A 17628-nucleotide genomic window follows, 5' to 3' on the forward strand; every position below is an offset into this window, starting at 1 on the left:
TCCCAGCCATCGAGAAATAACACGAGACAGACAAGAGGCCGTTATAAAAAAAAAAAAACTTTTTAATTCTGATTGCCAAATTATTTAAGGCAGGTATAAAAAAGGAAAGCATTCAATATACATTTTACATAAAATAAACTAGATTACAGCATAAAACAAGTAACCAGGCAATGGCGTTAAAGTCTCTCTCTTCTAAAACTGGATAATTGTAAACATTAAAAAAAAAAAAAAAAAAAAAAGGACTGCAAGACTATTCAAGTAATAGAACAATCACAGATGTCTCTGGTACGCAGGCTATTGGGTTATTTGCCATTCAAGATTATCAAAAAAATGACATCTCATTATTCACAGATGCTCATTATTTCCCCATTTTAATCTTTACATTATATACAACACAGTTTTTGTGGTACTGGCAACCCCATGCCTTTCCATAAGTCTTTTTTTTTTTTCCCCCCACAACACACAAGTACAAACAGTGACTACAGGAGCATTTCACACTGATGTGTCTTTAACGGGAGCCACCGAATAGACATCTAAATTGTACCCAAGCGTCATCATCACAGCCAGCCTTTCTGAGGGCCTCACGGGGTATCGAGGAAGGATATGCAAGGTTCGGGCACACGGATACAGAACGTCCTTTATTTACAAGTGGAAAGGAAAAGAAAGTAAGCAGCCTCCTGCGGCCAACACTTTTCAACATGACAGATACACTTTTTTTATTTCTTTTTACTGAGTGGTTTGCGACTTGGCAGCAGACCCTGTGTGTGCGAGCCTGGTTACTGATACAAAAAAGTAAAGAATATATATATATATATATATGTATATATACATATATGTATACGTATATATATATAAAACAGAAGTTTAATTACAGCAACATTTGTTACTCTGTGATAAAATCTGTAATTTACAAAAATGAAATGACTGGTTTTTGCCTGCCATTAAAGGCATTTCAAATTAACACCATGGAACTGATGTTTGTATAAAACGCTCTCCCATGTGATCCAGTCACATGACAACGTACGTTTCCAATCTTGTTATTCTCTGCAAGAGAAAAGAAGACCTTAGCACGAGTTTCTTGCCACAAGTGGCACCGAAAATACAAAAACCCCACGACTGACAGACTTATTCATCTCAATTCTACTCTGTTCACAGGATTCCCTTCTACAGAGAGGGAATGAACAGGAGGGTAAGGATACACACTATGGAGGAAGAAATTATTTTCCTTTCTCAAACAAGGAGGGGTAATTCAAAGTATCAAAGAACAAACATGACCTTTACCATTATGAAACTAAGTATCTCCCTTCGTGACTTTGTTTTTTACACAGGCTAAAACAAAGAGAGTCATGGCGAATTAGTCTAACAGAGCTGTGTGAGAGACTCTCAACTGTTAAAAAAAACACCCATCTGTTGATTGCTGACCCATGTTACAGCTAAAGAAAGGAGGGTCCTGGAAGGTAAGCTCACAGGGGAAGCAACAGGGATGTAAAAACACATTACAATAATATAAAACCCCGAGGAGCCAAGTTTTGGATCTAAAAAACCTAAACTATATCCACCACCCCCCCTTTTACGCTGTCTCTACTAGAAAGTGGATTCAAAATGCACAGGATATTTACCTTCTTTGTGCAGGAAACATTCCTGATGCAGATGCCTGGGCGGCCACCTGCTGAGAGGCAACGAGGGCAGCAGAGGTCAAGCCTGATGGGGAAAAAATGTAGGTTTTCTGTGACACTGGATAAGATAAGAGCAGGTACAGGCCCCCAGGTGAAGTACTATAGCCATCTGACCTTTCCTAAACATACATGACACGTTTCGTGCAGCAAGGACGAGCCCAAGCCGCGTGGTCTAACCAACGTCTACCATTTATCCAAGAGTCCAGTTTTTTAATAGCTATTCCAAGACATTCCATCTCCTGGACTCTGCACGGAGCTAGATGGTTTGTGAGCATTCCTGAACGGGGGGACGCTCAGCAGAATTAATAGGCAGCGGGTCACAACACGAAGCAAAAGTCACGGTGAACAACAGCAGCAACACGCTAAGTGATTCAAACACGATACTTTCATAGTAACTTGGGCCACACTTGAACATTTCCCCAGCGAAGGAACACAAGGCACCCCGTCAGGAATTAGTCAGGAATTCACACGGAATCAGCAAATGAAACTTAGAAACAGTCTGCACTTCTACTTCGCAAGAAGAGAGACAGCAGAGGCAAGAACGGCATAGCCCCAGGTGGCATAAAGTTGCCTAGCGGGAAGCGATTTTTCATTCTACAGCAAAAACAAAAAACAAAAAACAAAAAAACAAACCCCAGAAAAATAAGAAAACAGAAGTGCCAACCTGGGGAAGAGTACTCTCCCTCTGTGTCCTTTCTGTCCTTTCTTTCTTTTTTTTAAATTTTATTTACTTATTTGACAGATGGAGATCACAGGCAGAGAGAGAGGACAGAGCAGGCCCCCTACTGAGCAGAGAGCCCGATCGATGCAGGGCTCAATCCCAGGACCCTGAGATCATGACCTGCGCCGAAGGCAAAGGCTTAACCCACTGAGCCACCCAGGCGCCCCCTTTCTGTTCTTTCTTAACACCACTAGCTGACAGCAAGCAACACGAGATGAATCAAGGAACAGAAACGAGTCTTGGCGCCTGCAGAGCACTTCCCACTTCGGGAGGTACCATCACACATGTTCTCTGGTGTTCACACAGTCAAAGAAGGGGTGATGTGGTCCGTGTTAGGGGCTGAAAGTGTCTCCCCCCACTCAAATTCCTAGGTGGGCGCCCTCACCCCCAGAGTAACTATCTTAGGATAGGACCTAACAATTAAGGTTAAATGAGGTCATAAGGATGGCACTATAATCCACCAAGATCCGTGTCCTTATAGACGAGACCTCAGAGCTCTCAGCATGCGCTCTCTGTCACAGAGACGAGGTCATACAGGTACAGAGCGAGATGGCAGCTTGCTTCCAGCCAGACACAGAGCACTCACCACTGAGCAACTGTGCTCATACCCTGATCTCAGACCCGCAGCCTCCAGAACGATGGCAGGTTATGCCTGCTGTTGAAAGCCATGGCGGCTGCAACAGTTCATCTTGGCCTTCTGAGCTGAGACAGCAAGAACCTGGCCAGTGGATCTGTGGGCAGCAATGGCGCCCGGCACCCCTGCCCCGCAGAGGTCACAGAGCTGAGACAAACAGCACAAGCTCAGCTAGTAACACCACAAATCAAAGGCTCTCTCTCGTCGATGCTATGGCTTCTTCAAAATGTTTCTCCATCTTGAAAGTCACAGCCATAAATGGCTACAAACAGTCCCTGCATTAGAGGTGGCTGAAAGTGGTCAACTGGGGCTGCCTGGGTGGCTCAGTGGGTTAAGCCTTTGCCTTCGGCGCAGGTCATGATCTCAGGGTCCTGGGATCGAGTCCCGCATCGGGCTCTCTGCTCAGTGGGGAGCCTGCTTCCCCCGCTCTCTCTGCCTACTTGTGAACTCTGTCAAAATAAATAAATAAAATTAAAAAAAAAAAAAAAAAAAAAGAAAGAAAGAAAGTGTTAAACTGGATCATGTTGCTCCTATTACTTCGGTGAGGCAGGAAAGCTATGGGAAAGATCTGAAGAAATCACTGCAATGTCACCAAAGCCTCTCGCCATCCCTTCCTTTTCTCCCCAGCAATTTCCCTCAAGGAGCTATCAGATCTTCTGACTGTTATATTCAGGTGCCCCAGACCGTGGCCGCCACCCTTGGTCCATCAGATAACAGCAAGCCGCCGATACCATCAACCAGCAACAATTATTGAGTGGGAGCCATCTCCTACCTCAGCAGAACACCTCTGCTGTGTCACGAGGAAAGAAGAATTAAGAAACTTACTTACTCCCTGGAGTTAATGTGAACCCAAAGCTCAATATATTTACTTTGTGATATGATAGATACTTTGGGCAACAGTTTTCTCAAGCAGAATGACCCATGCGCTTAACGACGGAGCTGCTGACCTTGGAAAGGGTCATATTGACCGGGAATTAGTGGGTAACCCATGCCAACGTGGGTGTGGTGGTGCGTGTGCAAGTGCCGCTGGCCGAAGGGGGAGTGGCGGTCCCTCTCCCTCTCTGCCTCCCGCTCCCGCTCTGCGGTCGCCTTTTCCACGGGCTGCAACAGAAAAGAGAGATGGGCTCCTCTTAAGATTCTGAAAAGGAGTGCTAAAACCACCTCTGCCCCTTGAGCAGTATTTGTCAATGATTAAAAACAAATGCAGACATACTTAACATTCCTGATCAACGGGAAGACAATTTTAAAGGGTGTGCATGAGTTTCAGCGGGCATTAGGCCAACACTTTGAAAGAAATGCTCCCACCTAAGAGTAAACCAAAGGGATCAAGGTGTTCCTAAATGCTGGAAGTAAGAGGATTTTTTTTTTTTTTTATGCCTGCTCATAACCTCAAGATTACAATCTACCCAATTTCTTCCCAGAAACAAATTTCGTACTTCGATCAAGGGGCGAAAAAGTAGTTGTGGAGATTTACGTCAAGTTTTCTAATTATCCTTGTATTCTGTTTACACTGGGTAGGGAGAATCTATCTCGTAACTTTAAACTTTAAACATGCCCGTCTCTAGTTTAGTCCATTGAAAATACGCATCTCAACACTGTATGTCAGTATCGAGTACAGGAAATCGTTGCCCTATGCCTCTGGAAGCATTCCAGAATCCGCCCATTTCTGAAGGCGCGTAGAGAAGCTCTCAGTTCTCCCAAATCATGGTTAAGGACTCTCTCCTATACATTTCCACCTACCAGAACTGAGCCCACTTAAAGTTCTTTGTTCTCACTGGAAAAAAAAAATCTTTGCAGTAGAAGGAGGACCCACAGAAAGAGAATCAGAAATCATCTTTTCTCACTTAGAGTCTCTGGTGGACACACCCACATCATAGATCCTACATTTTATCCCAAACTTCTCTTTTCTAGGCAAGAACTGCCATGTCCTTCGTCTCTCTTCACGACAGCCTCTAGAACTAGCAGATGCCCTTTTTCTTGGGGTGTGGGGAGGAGGGTAGCAAGGGGGGAGCCATCTTTCACAAAGACACCTGCTTTCAAGGCTTCGGGATGTTACGGGGACAGGACCAGGGGTCCAAGCCAAAACACAGCATACGCAGCCACCAGCATCTGATCAGGCATCCAAAATACTTTGCCCCCAAAGTTGGTTCCTAAGAATGTCCACCTTCCCCTCACAGGAGCCCTCCTGGTAGTCGAAGTAGTGCATTCTGCCACAGAAAAGCCCACCAGCACCACACACGCGCACTCTGGCCATTTTTCCCCCCTGTGTGAAAGCAGCTTACGTCTGAACATTCCATGCTTTATGTGTGAAGATAAAACAGCATCTTGAAATCATGGCTGGGCTCGAAAGCCATTTATATTTCAAGACCGTTTCCTAGCTTGTCCCCTTCTTTCCCCCCAAAGCACAGTACTTTTAAAGTGACAACAAAAGGATGCTTACAGCGGGAGACTTGCTGCGGTACTGGTTGGCGTGCTGCTGGAGCAAGTCCAGGGCTTTCGATTCCGTCGATGTTTTCGTGTTGATGCTAGGGCTGCTGTTAACTTTCTCTGCCTCTTCTCTCCCTGACATCTTCCCATAAACGGGATAATGAAATCCCGGAGAGAGATAGGCCCCTGCAGATACACAACAAATGCCACATCAAGTTACGGGCTCCATCTTAAAAAAAAAAAAAAAAAAAAAAAAGGAAGGAAAAAAAAAAAACGTCATCTGGGTTACATGAATTTGGGATAAGAGTCAGAGAGCTTAAAATAGGGGTTGACATTAAGCACGGGCTACATCATCGTTAAACCGTGCGAAAGCTCTCCGATTTTCTTCTCCCAGTTAATTCATCCTGATGAACGGAGGTTATAAGCAGAATTGAGCTTAGAGCCGTTTCATACATTTATGTGTCCGCTTAAGTGAAAGGAACAGTAACTATCATGATTATGACAGTAAGTGCTTAGAATATTTCCACAGGCAATAAAGTATGTGTCGGTCTAACGGCTCGAGCAGACCATCAGAGTCAACGCAAACGAGAGCGCCCAACGCCTGATATTTGATCTTAAAAACAAGCAAACCAACCCAAAAACCAACCCCCGCCCCCCCAAACCCTCCTATTACGTTTCACCTTGGGGACTGGACGCAGCCTAAAAATCAGCAAAACAAAGGTTACTGGCGAAGCATCTCGTTTATCCTGAGTTTTTTAAACCGCTAAAATTGGCACGTAGCCTGTTCCCTCCAAGAGAGTGAGAACCCACGACACGTACCAGGGTAACTGTGCATTAGGACGGGAGAAACAGCCCGGTATGCAGGGTGGCTGGGGTCATACATCTGTGGGTAAGGATAAGCATGCAAGTACTGTATGTACGACTGATGCTGACTTATGGGCGAGGACACCGCCACTCTCGCTCCCCGAGAGTCCTTCCAGTTCACAGGCGCTTTTCCATCGTCACTTTTCAGCTTGCTCTCCTCCAGGGACTGAGAATCAGGACGCTTGGCCTCTTTGGGCTCTTCTTTAATGCTCGTTAGTGATACGGGAAGGCTGGGCACACCCCCGTCCTTGGTGGGGGTCTTCCTGGGGCTATCCTCTTTCAATTTCTTGTCCCTATCAAGCTCTTCTGACTTTTGCTGATCCAGGTATTTGGGCTGGTATACGTAATGATGCCATGTCCTTGAATCTGGATCCTGATTTAAAAGAAAGAAAAAAAAAAAGGAAGAAGAGGGGAAAAAAATTTTTAATTTCAATTTTGGAAGCAAAACCCATTAATCACCATGATGGCATTATTACTCTTACTTCTAATACTAAGTTAACACGTGTCTGCCCTTGCCCTGCACAAGAGCTTCAAGCCTCCCTCTCTGACGAAGTCATGACGTCTAAGATAGGCATCATTATTCATCTTTTTCACACAAGACAAATTCAGAGCTTTTCAAGTTCCAGGAACACTGGGGTCACACTGCTGCCCAGGGTGGAGCTGGGCCACAAACTTAGGTCTGCGGGAATCCAGAGCTGGGCCCTCTGTGGGATCCTTCGACATTTAAAACAGCACGCTCAGACATCATTTAATCGAAAACTCATTTTCCCTTTACTATCTCATGTAGGCAAGACGAATTTTAAAAAAACTCCCAACTCGGGCTAGTTCGTAGAAAATTTAAATCATCTTCATATCAATTAACATCATTTAGTGGGGGAAACTCTTGGTTTCCTAACATATTTTCTTCACCTACAGCAGCTGAGGCTTAGTATACAGGCTCCCATCTCCTGTGCAGATATCTTACTCAAAACACAAAATTTCAAATTAATAGTATGCATTACAGTTTTTCTATTAGAAAACAAAGGCACCTCTAAACCCCTTCAAAACCGTATGGCTCTAATGTAGCCTTGTGAAGCCAGAACCTGGTTCAGGCATCCAGAAGTGGGGAAGTGAGGACTGCAAAAGGCCTCTGTGACTTCCATCCCATTCAGGACAAAAACCCACTGGGAATTTAGCTCCCCAAAGAACAATCGGCCTTGGGCCTCAGTCTCAACTACTAGATAGGAGTAAGCATGAAGACAGGGCTCTGTTGATCTGATTCCCCAGGGACAAGAAGTGTGGGAGTGGAGAGGGGGACAGGACACTGGGAAACCCCAGAGTTAACTCTCAGAGGTCCACAGTGAGGATGTGCATGCCATGACAGAAAGTGTGTGATTTCGTGGTGGCTGGTTTTCAGGTGCCTGACCGTGGAACTTCAGACTGGCTGACCAGGGGTTTCCGGGAGGACTGCGGGAAGCCCACACACCCAGATACTCCCCATCCCTTCATCTCACAGGCTATGGACATTGAGCCCTGAGCCCCGCTTTGGGACTCGAACACCATGTGAAAGACATCTGGGCCCCAAGTGTTACGAAAGAGACGAGTGGGAAATGTGGATTGAAGGGGCCCAGCCTTAATATTCCTTGAAGGTGCCAGGAGAAATTTGGAAATATGATAGAGAACATTGTAGAGACCAGACTGAGGATCTCAGCGGCCATGTGGTAGTACTCCCTCACTCTGGACTCAGTAAGAAATCAGGGGACCTTGCACAGTGAGTGAACGGCAGGGAACACCAGTCTGCAAAGCGCTGGTCTGAAGTTCCTTTCACTACACAACACAAGGCAATCATGGGCAATGCAACGCTTGCAGGGTAGACAGTAACTCCCGAGGGAACCTTTTCAAGTATTTTTCAGGAGGAGAGGGACCAACCCTAATGAACCCTTGGCTTATTTCCTTTGAAGATGTCTAACCAGATCAAGCCCAGACACGTCCAAGTCTCAGACTCGCTCTCTCCCTGTGGGGGCCACGCTCCACAATCTTACTTGTTTAAATCTCGAGGTTGGGTCTACACCTGTCTGCTTCATAGAGTCCATGACAGATTTCATTTCTACAGCCTCCTTAATAAGCTGGTGGTTTTCCATCTGCTTAGCTTTGAAGCTGTCGGCCTGAAGGTGCTGCTGGTGACCGGGGAGAAGCTGTGATTTACCTGTCTCCTCAGTTTTATTAGGCACTGGCGGCCCTAGTTTAGAATGGGTTTTGTTAGGCTCCGGGGTAGAGGGAGCTTTTGAGATTGTGGCAGACGGCAGGATTTTCTGTTTACTGTCCTCCTTGCCCAGCTCTTTCAAGGGGAGCTCATTTTTCCTGTCGCAATCTCCTCGGCCAGCTTGGGCCATTTTCTGCTCTGCCAGCCTCTGGTCCTCATAGTACTTCTCGTACTGCTGCCTGTAGGCAGGGCTGGTGGCCATCAGGGACTTCTGGTCCATATAGAGCCCATAGGCATACTGGCCATAGTAAAGGGACTGCGCTAGGGCTGGGTGTCTCTGTGTGATCACCGACTGGTGCTGGGCCTGTAAGGGAGCTGAGGTATGGTCCATCTTCTTGGCATCAAGCTGCTCTGCCTTGTCCTTCTTTTCTGCGTCCTCCTCGGACTCCTTCTTGATCTTCATGGCCTGCGTGCTCCCGCCGTTCCCAACGGCTGGGGCTCCAACCTGCCCAGGGTGCATGTAACTTGGAGAATAGTAAGGGTCATAGCCATGGTAGTAGGGAGAATGGGACTCTTTCATCTGAGATGATTGTGCTGTAGCCGAAGGATGCCCTTTGACAACACCCTCCTTACTGGAAATGATGTCTGATGGGGAACTGGCCTTGGACCGCATGCCCTCCGACCGGCTGTCGGAACCACCGTCGTCCGCAGCATCAGAAATGTCCGAATAGGCAGGGCTGCTGGTCTTGGCCGCCGACGTCTCTGCGCCGTTTTGGGTGAGCACGTGAAGTGGGGCCATGGGAGCCTGGCCGTTCACCAAAGTGCTGCATTCCATCCTCGAGGCACTGCCTATGGACGGGCTGGGGGCGTTGTCCGTGAAAGTGTACACCTTATCTGCCTCCGCTTTGATGCTGGCCATCCGGCTCTCCTGAGACTCCGACAGTCCGTTGGCCAGCCCTTCACTCTTGCTGAGGTGGTCCTTTAAAAAATGCCCAGATAAATCTTTCCCCGCCCCTTTGGCGTCCTCGAGTTTGCCCAGCTTGGCATCCAGCTTGGGGCTCCCCGACTCCTTCCCTTCTTTGTCCTTAAGCTTCCGCTTCTCCTTCTTCTTTTTGTCTTTGAGGGACACAAGAGCTGGGTTCACGGTGGTGGGCTCCCCCATAATCGTGGGCTTTGGCTGAATGGGTTTCAACGGAGGGCTCTTTGGTGTGGCCTGCACGACAGTCGTGGTGAGGGAGGGCAGTCCGGGGATGGTCCCCGTGGTGGTGCTCGTGAAGGCTGCAGTGGGTATGGCGATGAGCTGTGGGGGCGCGGGCGCGGGCGCAGGGGCAGGGGCGATGGGCCGGGCAGTTTTAAGTTTGGAGAGATTTTTGTCCATTTTGCAGTTGTTGGCTTTCTTGCCCTTTTCCTTGTCTCCCGCAGTCTTCTTATCGATCAAGCCTTCCGCTTCCAGTTTGGGCATCTCCGCGGCCAAGCTGCCGTCTGCCGCCGAGCAACTGTCCAGGGCGGCCGTCATGTTGGAGATCACCGGGAGGTTGTTCAGCTCACTGTGAAGGCCCTTCTTTTTGCCAGAGTTCTTGCCCGCTTTAGAGCCAATGACAGAACCCGGACCGTTGCTCATCAGCTCTCTCTTTCCCTTGGGGGTGCCAGGGGGGTGCCCGGAGCCCGGTGAGGCGGGCGCCTTCACCTGCTCGTAAGCCGAGAGGCTGGCGCTGGGCTCACTGCACTCGAGCGCCACGTGACTCAAGGCCTCCTCGCAGTCCGAGATCTTGTCCTCGCTGTCGGGCTCGAACTCCAGCTTGTTCTCCGGGTCTAAGTGTGCGTGAGCCTGGTGGTACCTCAGGCCGTTAATGTGCTTGTACTTTTTGTTGCAGTTGGGGTGGGGGCAGTCGATTAACACCGGAGACGAGCAGCCTTGATCCAAAAAAGTAGTCTCTGGTTTCCCTTGAGGAGTGGTTGGAGTGCTTCTGGAATTCGTGCGGACACGCTTCCCGGGCTTGTTGTCCTCAGAGCTGGAATTCAGGTCCAGCTCCATTGGGGGCTTGTTTTTCCTTTTGTTGGTAGAGGAGGGGCTGGCTTTGATGTCCTCTGCGGCGCAATTTGGGGGTGTCCTTCGCCCGCTGGCATTGAGGCTGCCTCGTCTCCCCTTCCCATTGGCCCCCCCTCTGTTCTTGTTCTGCAACCCTCTGGACTCCGTGAAGCTGGCCTCCGAGCCCGGAGCCGCTGCGGCAGACCTGGCTCTCTTCCCTCGGCCCCGGCCCCCTCTCATCTCCAGGTCGCTGGTCGGGGACTCACAGAACCTAGGGAAGCAAGCAACAGAGGTCAAAATGAGCACTCCCAAAAGAGCCAGGTGAAAACACGAGACACACAATGCAGGCAAGAGCAGCCAACAGCCCCCCAGCCCGAGGGCTGGGCCCAGAGAAGGAAAACACACCCTAGCCTTCCGCTGAGAATTTCACTCCCTGCAAAAGAACCAGCTAGGGAGGATGTATGTTCTTTAGAACACCAAAGAAAAACAACTGGGATATCTAGCTTCAGATCCAGTTCCAATTCCCATTTTAAGTAGAGAAGGAAACAAAGGAGAGAGGGAGCAGGGGGGCAGGGAGGAGAGCTCTCCGTGACTGAAAAGAAATCCCGCATCTGCATTTCGCCCTGTGCAATCCTGAACTGCTCCCTTCTCTTTTGCCTGGTTTCAATTACGGGCAGACTTGTATGCATTATTAATCTATCTCTCGGGTTTCTTTGCAAAGAGAGGATGGGGGAAGGTGAGGGGAAGAGGAAGGAGGAGAGAAAACAGAGCCTGAAATAAAAGGCCCCATGCATACCTGGGAGGGGCCCAGTCGTGCTTGGTGCAGTCCAGCAGGGTCCCTACGTAAGTTTTGTTCCTCCACGTGACATTGACCACTAGAACACCTGCAGGAACGGGCAATGAAGGAGGACCACGGTTAGCATGGATTCCTCTATTTCCAGATGATGATGCTGCTGCTGCTGATGATGATGATTTTACCAGCAAAGTTCTATTCTCATCCGCTTTCAAAAGCTGTGGTTTGCATTCTTCCTCTTTCTGGTTTCAGTGACCTCAAGTGAAAACCCACAGGAAAGTGTGTGTGTGTGTGTGTGTGTGTGTGTGTGCACGGGCGCGCATGTTTGTGTGTGTGTGCGTGCGTGTGTGTGTGTGTGATCATGCCCATGCGGTACAAAAGGGTAATACTGTGTGTGAGAGTGTAATCAAGATACTGCTGACAGAAGGAAATGGTTTTTGCCATGTCCTGCTGTAAAACACCAACACTCACCTCTTAATTTTTCTATTATTACACATAATTGCTTTCGTTTGGCAAGCGGCCAACAAAAACTAAGCACCAGTTACCAGTGCTTAAACCAGAAGGTGACTGAAAGGCATCGGCTTTGTTTCCAATTCAACAGTATAGAATCGTGGTGATTTTGTATTTAGAAAAAGATTATAGGGGTGCACAAAAATAGGTGTCGAGGGGGAGAGCAGGGGGGGCCACAGAGTCCAGAGAGCAGACAATCTGCTATGATTTCTCTTTCCTACTCCTCCCCTCTCTGGCTCTGTGAGACAAGCATCAGCCGGGGTATGGTATCTGTTTCACTGTTCGGTCTTGTTTCATATTAAGGACTCTGAAAATAGCCCTCTTAAGAAAATAAATGTGCACAATAGGTTTGCTCTTGGGGTTATCTTTAGAATCAACTTTAGAAAGCATTTGCCACAGAGGATTAGAAGAAAAATCTCAAAACCAACACACTTGTTTCCTGCAAGCCATTCTGCTTTTCCCAACTGCTTTGCAGGCAGACAATTTAATTTAGCACTGCATCTGTGAATTACTAAACTTAAGTGCACTTAGTATACCAAATGTCACAGGAAAACAAAATAGAACATCCTCTTTATTTCTCTAGAGGACAAGCGCCGTATATATTTTTTTAATCACTCGTTAAAAACGTACAATAAAAGGGCCTAATCTTGAGACATACCTAAAATACTAGGGTAAATAAATGAAACATTTAAGTGAGGCTTTGTTTTGTTTTCTGTACCTACAATCCACTCTATCTTGGAAGCACCAAGGGACAGTCCTCAAGGTCTGCTTCTAGTTGGTTTGCTCCCTCGCTCACTGCCATTTTGAATTGTATAGAAAGCCTGTATTGCACTCCTTTACAGTACGGGACAACTCACAAGGTAAGACTAATTTCCTTGGGAACATTTTCACAGCAGGTAAAAATATTTGAATGGTTGGAACTCAGTAGTGGGGAAGGAAGGATTTCTTTCAAAAGTCTCCGAAAGAGATTTAAAAAATGCTTTCCCATATGGTCTCTGTTGCTATTAGGTGACAGCTGAATTTACTCACTGTAGCGATGGGGGGAGGTGGGGAGGTGGGAGGGGGACAGAAATGAAGCAAAGCAAGCATTTCCTCAAATCATGGTTGATTCCGTTCTAATTCCCTGGGGAAATTTTTTTTTTTAAACCACTGAATATAAAAATTCATACTGAGATGAGAATCAATGGTAATTAGGCATTTGGTCAAAATTTGCACAAGACAGAACAATTGGAGGAAAGGATTCTTTATGAGCACATCCCTCCAGGAAAAGGGAGGCGGTGGGAGGGGAGGCGAAGGGGAAGACGGAGCTGGTTTTCTCATCATGTGCTCTCTGGGGCCCTGTGTGTGGTGTCAAAGACCTTTGCAGCTGCTTAAAATTCTTTAGCATGTCAGCTATATTTACAGTGCAGGAATATATCTGTATTGCCAGAAGGTTACCGCATTTTAGCTTTAGACGCACTAGGCTGAATCACTGCGTTCCAGAGTCCCCGATGTAGCACAAATGTATAATTAAAATTGCTTGAAAGGAAACATGAAAGAAACAACAAACCCTCCATTCTTGCAGTAATAAAATTAAAAACAGGAAAAGTCTGCACAGACACTTAACATTTGTCTGCAGTGAAAGGCTTTTGTTATTGCTTTCCCCCTAAGGGTTTCGCGTTTCCAGCAAACGCGGGCCGCGGATTGGCCGGCGCCTGCTGGGAACGCGCGCGTCTGATTGGCTGGGCCGAGGGCGGCCGCCCCGGAGCCGCGAGGCGGCAGCCGGGGATAAAGGCGCTGGGCGGAGGGCAGGGGCCGCGGCGGTGGCGCTCGGGGCGCGGAGCGAGCACGCCCGCCCGCGGCCCCCGGGACCCGGTCGGCGGTTCCCCAGCCGGGACCCGGGGGGCTACCGCGGCCAGCTGTCGCAAAGGCTGAGCCCACACTGCGGCTTGCACAGCGTGAAACCATTCCCACGGCCGGAGGCTGTTTCTAGAAGCCACGCCGGCACACCTCGTGGGGAAGCACTAGCGAGACTGCTAGGATCGTCGTTACCGGCCGGCCCTGGGGGTGGGGGTTGGGGGGTGGGGAATCCCCGTCAAGCCCATTCTCAGCTTCAAAAGGGCCTCCATGCGCCGGCCTGATTTCCCTGGGAGCCCTCGGTATCTGAAACGCTCAAAAACAAATGCTCTGCTCCCGGGGAGATTTCGAAGAGTCTCCATCAAGCGGGGCTAATGAAATACGTGTGCCTGTGTCTGTTTTTCTTTCTGCCACAGAGGTGGTCTCTCTGCCTAGCATTCACGTGCGAGGGTACACACGCACATGTTTACACGGCCAAACTGGAAAGAAGGCTTAAGGAATGCTTCTCGTATAAACTACAAAGTGTACTGTTGCTTTGTAAGAAAGTCTGCGCGTAGACACGGCCCCCCCCTCCCATTGTGAGGGGCCAAGTGGGAAGGTGGTGTTTCAGCTCTCAGACATGCAAATGGTTTGTCGGTTTCTTGCTGAAGTCTCCAATAGCTTGGGTACTTGGTAACCCATGGGCATGTAAAGTGGACTCTTCTTTCGAAATAACCAAAATGAAAATTAGTCCTTTTCAAGTTCTACTTCGAATTTCATAAATCTGGGCACAGCTGTATTTCTCATTTATCTTACATACACTGGAAATAAAAATACACGTATGCCAAACAGAGCTGATATTTCTTTTCATGCACATTTACTCTACCAAATGCCTTGCCTGTGACCCAGGTGCTGGGGACACACTACAACCAGCCTCTTTCATCTTCACATTCTCCAGTATCCTTTGAGGTTTACTGTCCTCCTCTCCTACCCAGGACAATGGTCTTTGTCAAAGTTCTAATAATGCCTGCCCCTCAGTGTTTTATATCTGAGAAAGATCTGAAGCTCACTGCCAATGAAGTATGAATACAGCTAAAGACAGCAATGGATAGTTTGGGTGTGCTCACCGCACAGGGTTTTCATATTTTTTTAATGCTTTGTCTTGGATACTGATACAGAATCCAAGCTATGGCCCCATAAAGTATGTACTATCTACAGGACACTTAGAAGAACGTGCTCTACCCTCTATAACCTAAGCCTGTGACCTCTGCAAGTCCAAAGACTCCTGACGTCTCCTAAGAATTCCCGTCACAGGGTTCTAACTCTAATGTGCTCTTGTCAATACTTAGCAGTGAAGTGCTCCCAGAGAGATGATCAAGCCCGCAGACCATTTAGTGTGCATCTCTAGGGTATACATTAGGTACTTATTTGGTGCTATGGAATCAGCCACGGTCCAGCCAGACCTCCATCCAAACTCTGTTCTGCAAGAGCTTACAAACTTACCATAAAACCAACACAGGCACACCCTGTCACCCAGAAAGGGAAGGAGAGCTTAGGGGTGACCTATACCTAGAGAACAGTTCCCTTAATCCATCACATTCAACTAGACCCTGGATAAGATGTTCCTAGGACTTACCCTGCCTACAGTCCCTGCTCAGAGGGTTGTCTTAGGCTACTAGGCTCCTATAACAGTGATCCTAACTCTGGCCTCCTTGGATGGTTCCAACAAAGGGCGCCTAAGCTGAGGCAGCCAAACAGGGACTTATTTTGGGAAATGGGATTTGTCACAAGGAAAGGTGATAACATAAGTAGAAATCTCAAGGTCACAAGGTACTAGAGGCTGAGAGGTCGACAGTGGGCCAGACCTATGCAAGAGCTAGGATATGAGGAAGCCAATGGGCACAAGGCCCTCAGTACCGGTGTGTACGTGTCCCTTCTTCCTCCTCTTCATCAGTGACAGGGGTTCACCAAGCACCCAGGACTGCCCCCATTATTCTCCAGCCATCTGGTTAAAAAGTCGTTCCTGGTTCTCAATTTAAATCTGTCTTTGATTCCCTTGCTCCCAGAGGTGCATTCTGATAACCAGCAGGGAAAGCCTACCCACTGTCCCATGGACAGCCGTTCATCCAGGCAAGGGACAACAACCATCCCAACATTCTCATCTCCAGCTCACTTTCTCCCCACCCCCTCCAGCCTAAAGGAGTTTCTTCTGCAAGCACCATTTATATCACAATTTTAATCCCTCTAAGACGTTCTAGTCCAAATCTCCAAGGAAAGCTCTTAATGAATCAGCACCAAAGAGGGACAAAGTCCAGTGTTCCCTCTTCTCTGAATGTTCTCCACTCCCACGCTCACCGTGCACGCCAGGGAAACACAGCCGCCCCCTCCTGAGGCCCCCACAGCACTTCCCTTTCACAGCCCTCTGACCAACGGACGCTCCCCAGAATCCATGCTTGCCTCTGAGTCCACAGCTAGACCCTTCTTAGCCTCCCATCCAGTTCAAAGCAGGTGTGTGGCTCACTCAGGTCTGTGACAGCCAAGTGAGAGACTGGATGTGCGCCACTTACAGGCCTGGCCCACACTATCCCCGGTGCATGTCCTTTTCACTTCTTCCTCTTTCTGGCTGGCTGGCACGGAGACGGCAGTGACCTTGAAGGCCACCAGCGGATGGCAGGGTCTTCTTCATCTGGGACCCTGAATGACCAGGGAAACCCAACGGAGGAATACCAAACTCACTCCATCAGGGAAGCAGCAGATAAATTCCTTCCATGTTTGAACACTGCGGAGACTGTCTTAACCCAATACCCTGTCCCTCCCATGCTGCTATTCCTTAGAGACAGAGGATGCCTCTCCCTCAACCAGAAGACAGGAGCAGCGCCTACACCTGCCCCACCGGCGATCACAGTGCCCGGCGCGCACTCGACCCCTGGGAACTCTGACACAGTGACAGAAGGGAATCTAGATCTGAAGCCTTCTTCTCACCATTCTTTTTCAATACGCATAATCTCCCAGAGCGCAGAGATGACAGAAATTCTCTGTGGAGAGACTGTACTCCAAAGATGTGATAAATATGGTGTATGAATTACTGCTGCTTCTATTCGTGAAGATGTTTCCTCAAGAACTGGGCAATTGCCTGATTTCCCAGCGGATCTAACTCTGTTTGTATTACAGTTTAAAGAGTGTTCCAGAGTCTTTAAAGTGCCTCGTCTCTGGGACAGAAGTCTCTGCCAAGCGTTGCAAATGCTGAATTTGGAATCACGTCGGTCTTTTTTTTTTTTTCCCCTTTCTTTTTTGGACTCCTATTCAGACTACCACATCTGGATGGACTTGGCGTGCACTCAAGCAGAAAACAGAAACCTCACTCTAATAACACCAAAATGTAACCCTGTTGTGCCACAACTCCTTTTTTTTTTTTTTTGAAGTTTACACATTTCTTTCCTTTTATGTATTTTTTTCTAGTGGAATCATTAGTGACAATAAAAGGCCACAATATGCTGGTTTCATGCACCCAGGATGAAGCTCATACATTTCGAGTATCCGATTACCCTACATTTTTATACAATATGACCATTGTACAAGGTATGATTTATCATCACTCCTTCCTACTCCAACTCCCTCCCCTCCCACACCTTACTGTTGTGGTTTTGCTGTAACCAATGCTGGGACTTGCTTAAAAAGGTTGAGCTTTGCATAGTACACTTGTTCGATTTTCCTGGCTTTAGAGCATCTAACCTTCGGAGAGATCTTTCTTCAAAGGACAAAGTTGGGTTTCTAACTCTTTGAGGCAAATGTTTCACTGACAACGAAGGCTGCCAATGAAATCCCCCACAGTCAGAATGCAGAGGGACTTGCCTATTTCCCCATGCCAAGTATCTCTGGAGCACGAGGATAAGAAAAGTGTCATCACATGACCAGAAAATGCAGTATTTTTTTTTTTTTTTAAAGAGCTCTACTGCTGAGCTGAATGTTTGAAGAGT

General features: G+C 47.9%; 1 protein-coding gene across 6 annotated transcripts in view; it reads right to left on the reverse strand.

Moving 5' to 3' along the window:
* Positions 1 to 44: 44 nt before the first annotated feature.
* ZNF608 (zinc finger protein 608) overlaps positions 45 to 17628 on the reverse strand; it is a 169913-nt gene continuing 152329 nt past the window's right edge. For 4 of the 6 annotated variants that reach the window (XM_044263960.1, XM_044263979.1, XM_044263951.1 and 1 more), the window contains 7 exons: positions 11330 to 11417; positions 8344 to 10804; positions 6278 to 6695; positions 5472 to 5644; positions 3979 to 4132; positions 1620 to 1701; positions 45 to 1044 (listed from right to left, as the gene is read on the reverse strand). In XM_044263960.1, coding sequence (XP_044119895.1) covers positions 1038 to 1044; positions 1620 to 1701; positions 3979 to 4132; positions 5472 to 5644; positions 6278 to 6695; positions 8344 to 10804; positions 11330 to 11417 — 3383 coding nt within the window. In that variant the 3' untranslated portion in view covers positions 45 to 1037. Of the gene's footprint in view, positions 1045 to 1615; positions 1702 to 3978; positions 4133 to 5471; positions 5645 to 6277; positions 6696 to 8343; positions 10805 to 11329; positions 11418 to 17628 lie in introns of those variants that run through there. The other 2 variants (XM_044263969.1, XM_044263987.1) reach the window with 2 other exon arrangements.

The sequence above is a fragment of the Neovison vison genome, chromosome 1 (assembly GCF_020171115.1).
Source record: "Neovison vison isolate M4711 chromosome 1, ASM_NN_V1, whole genome shotgun sequence".
Classification (NCBI taxonomy): Eukaryota; Metazoa; Chordata; class Mammalia; order Carnivora; family Mustelidae; genus Neogale; species Neogale vison.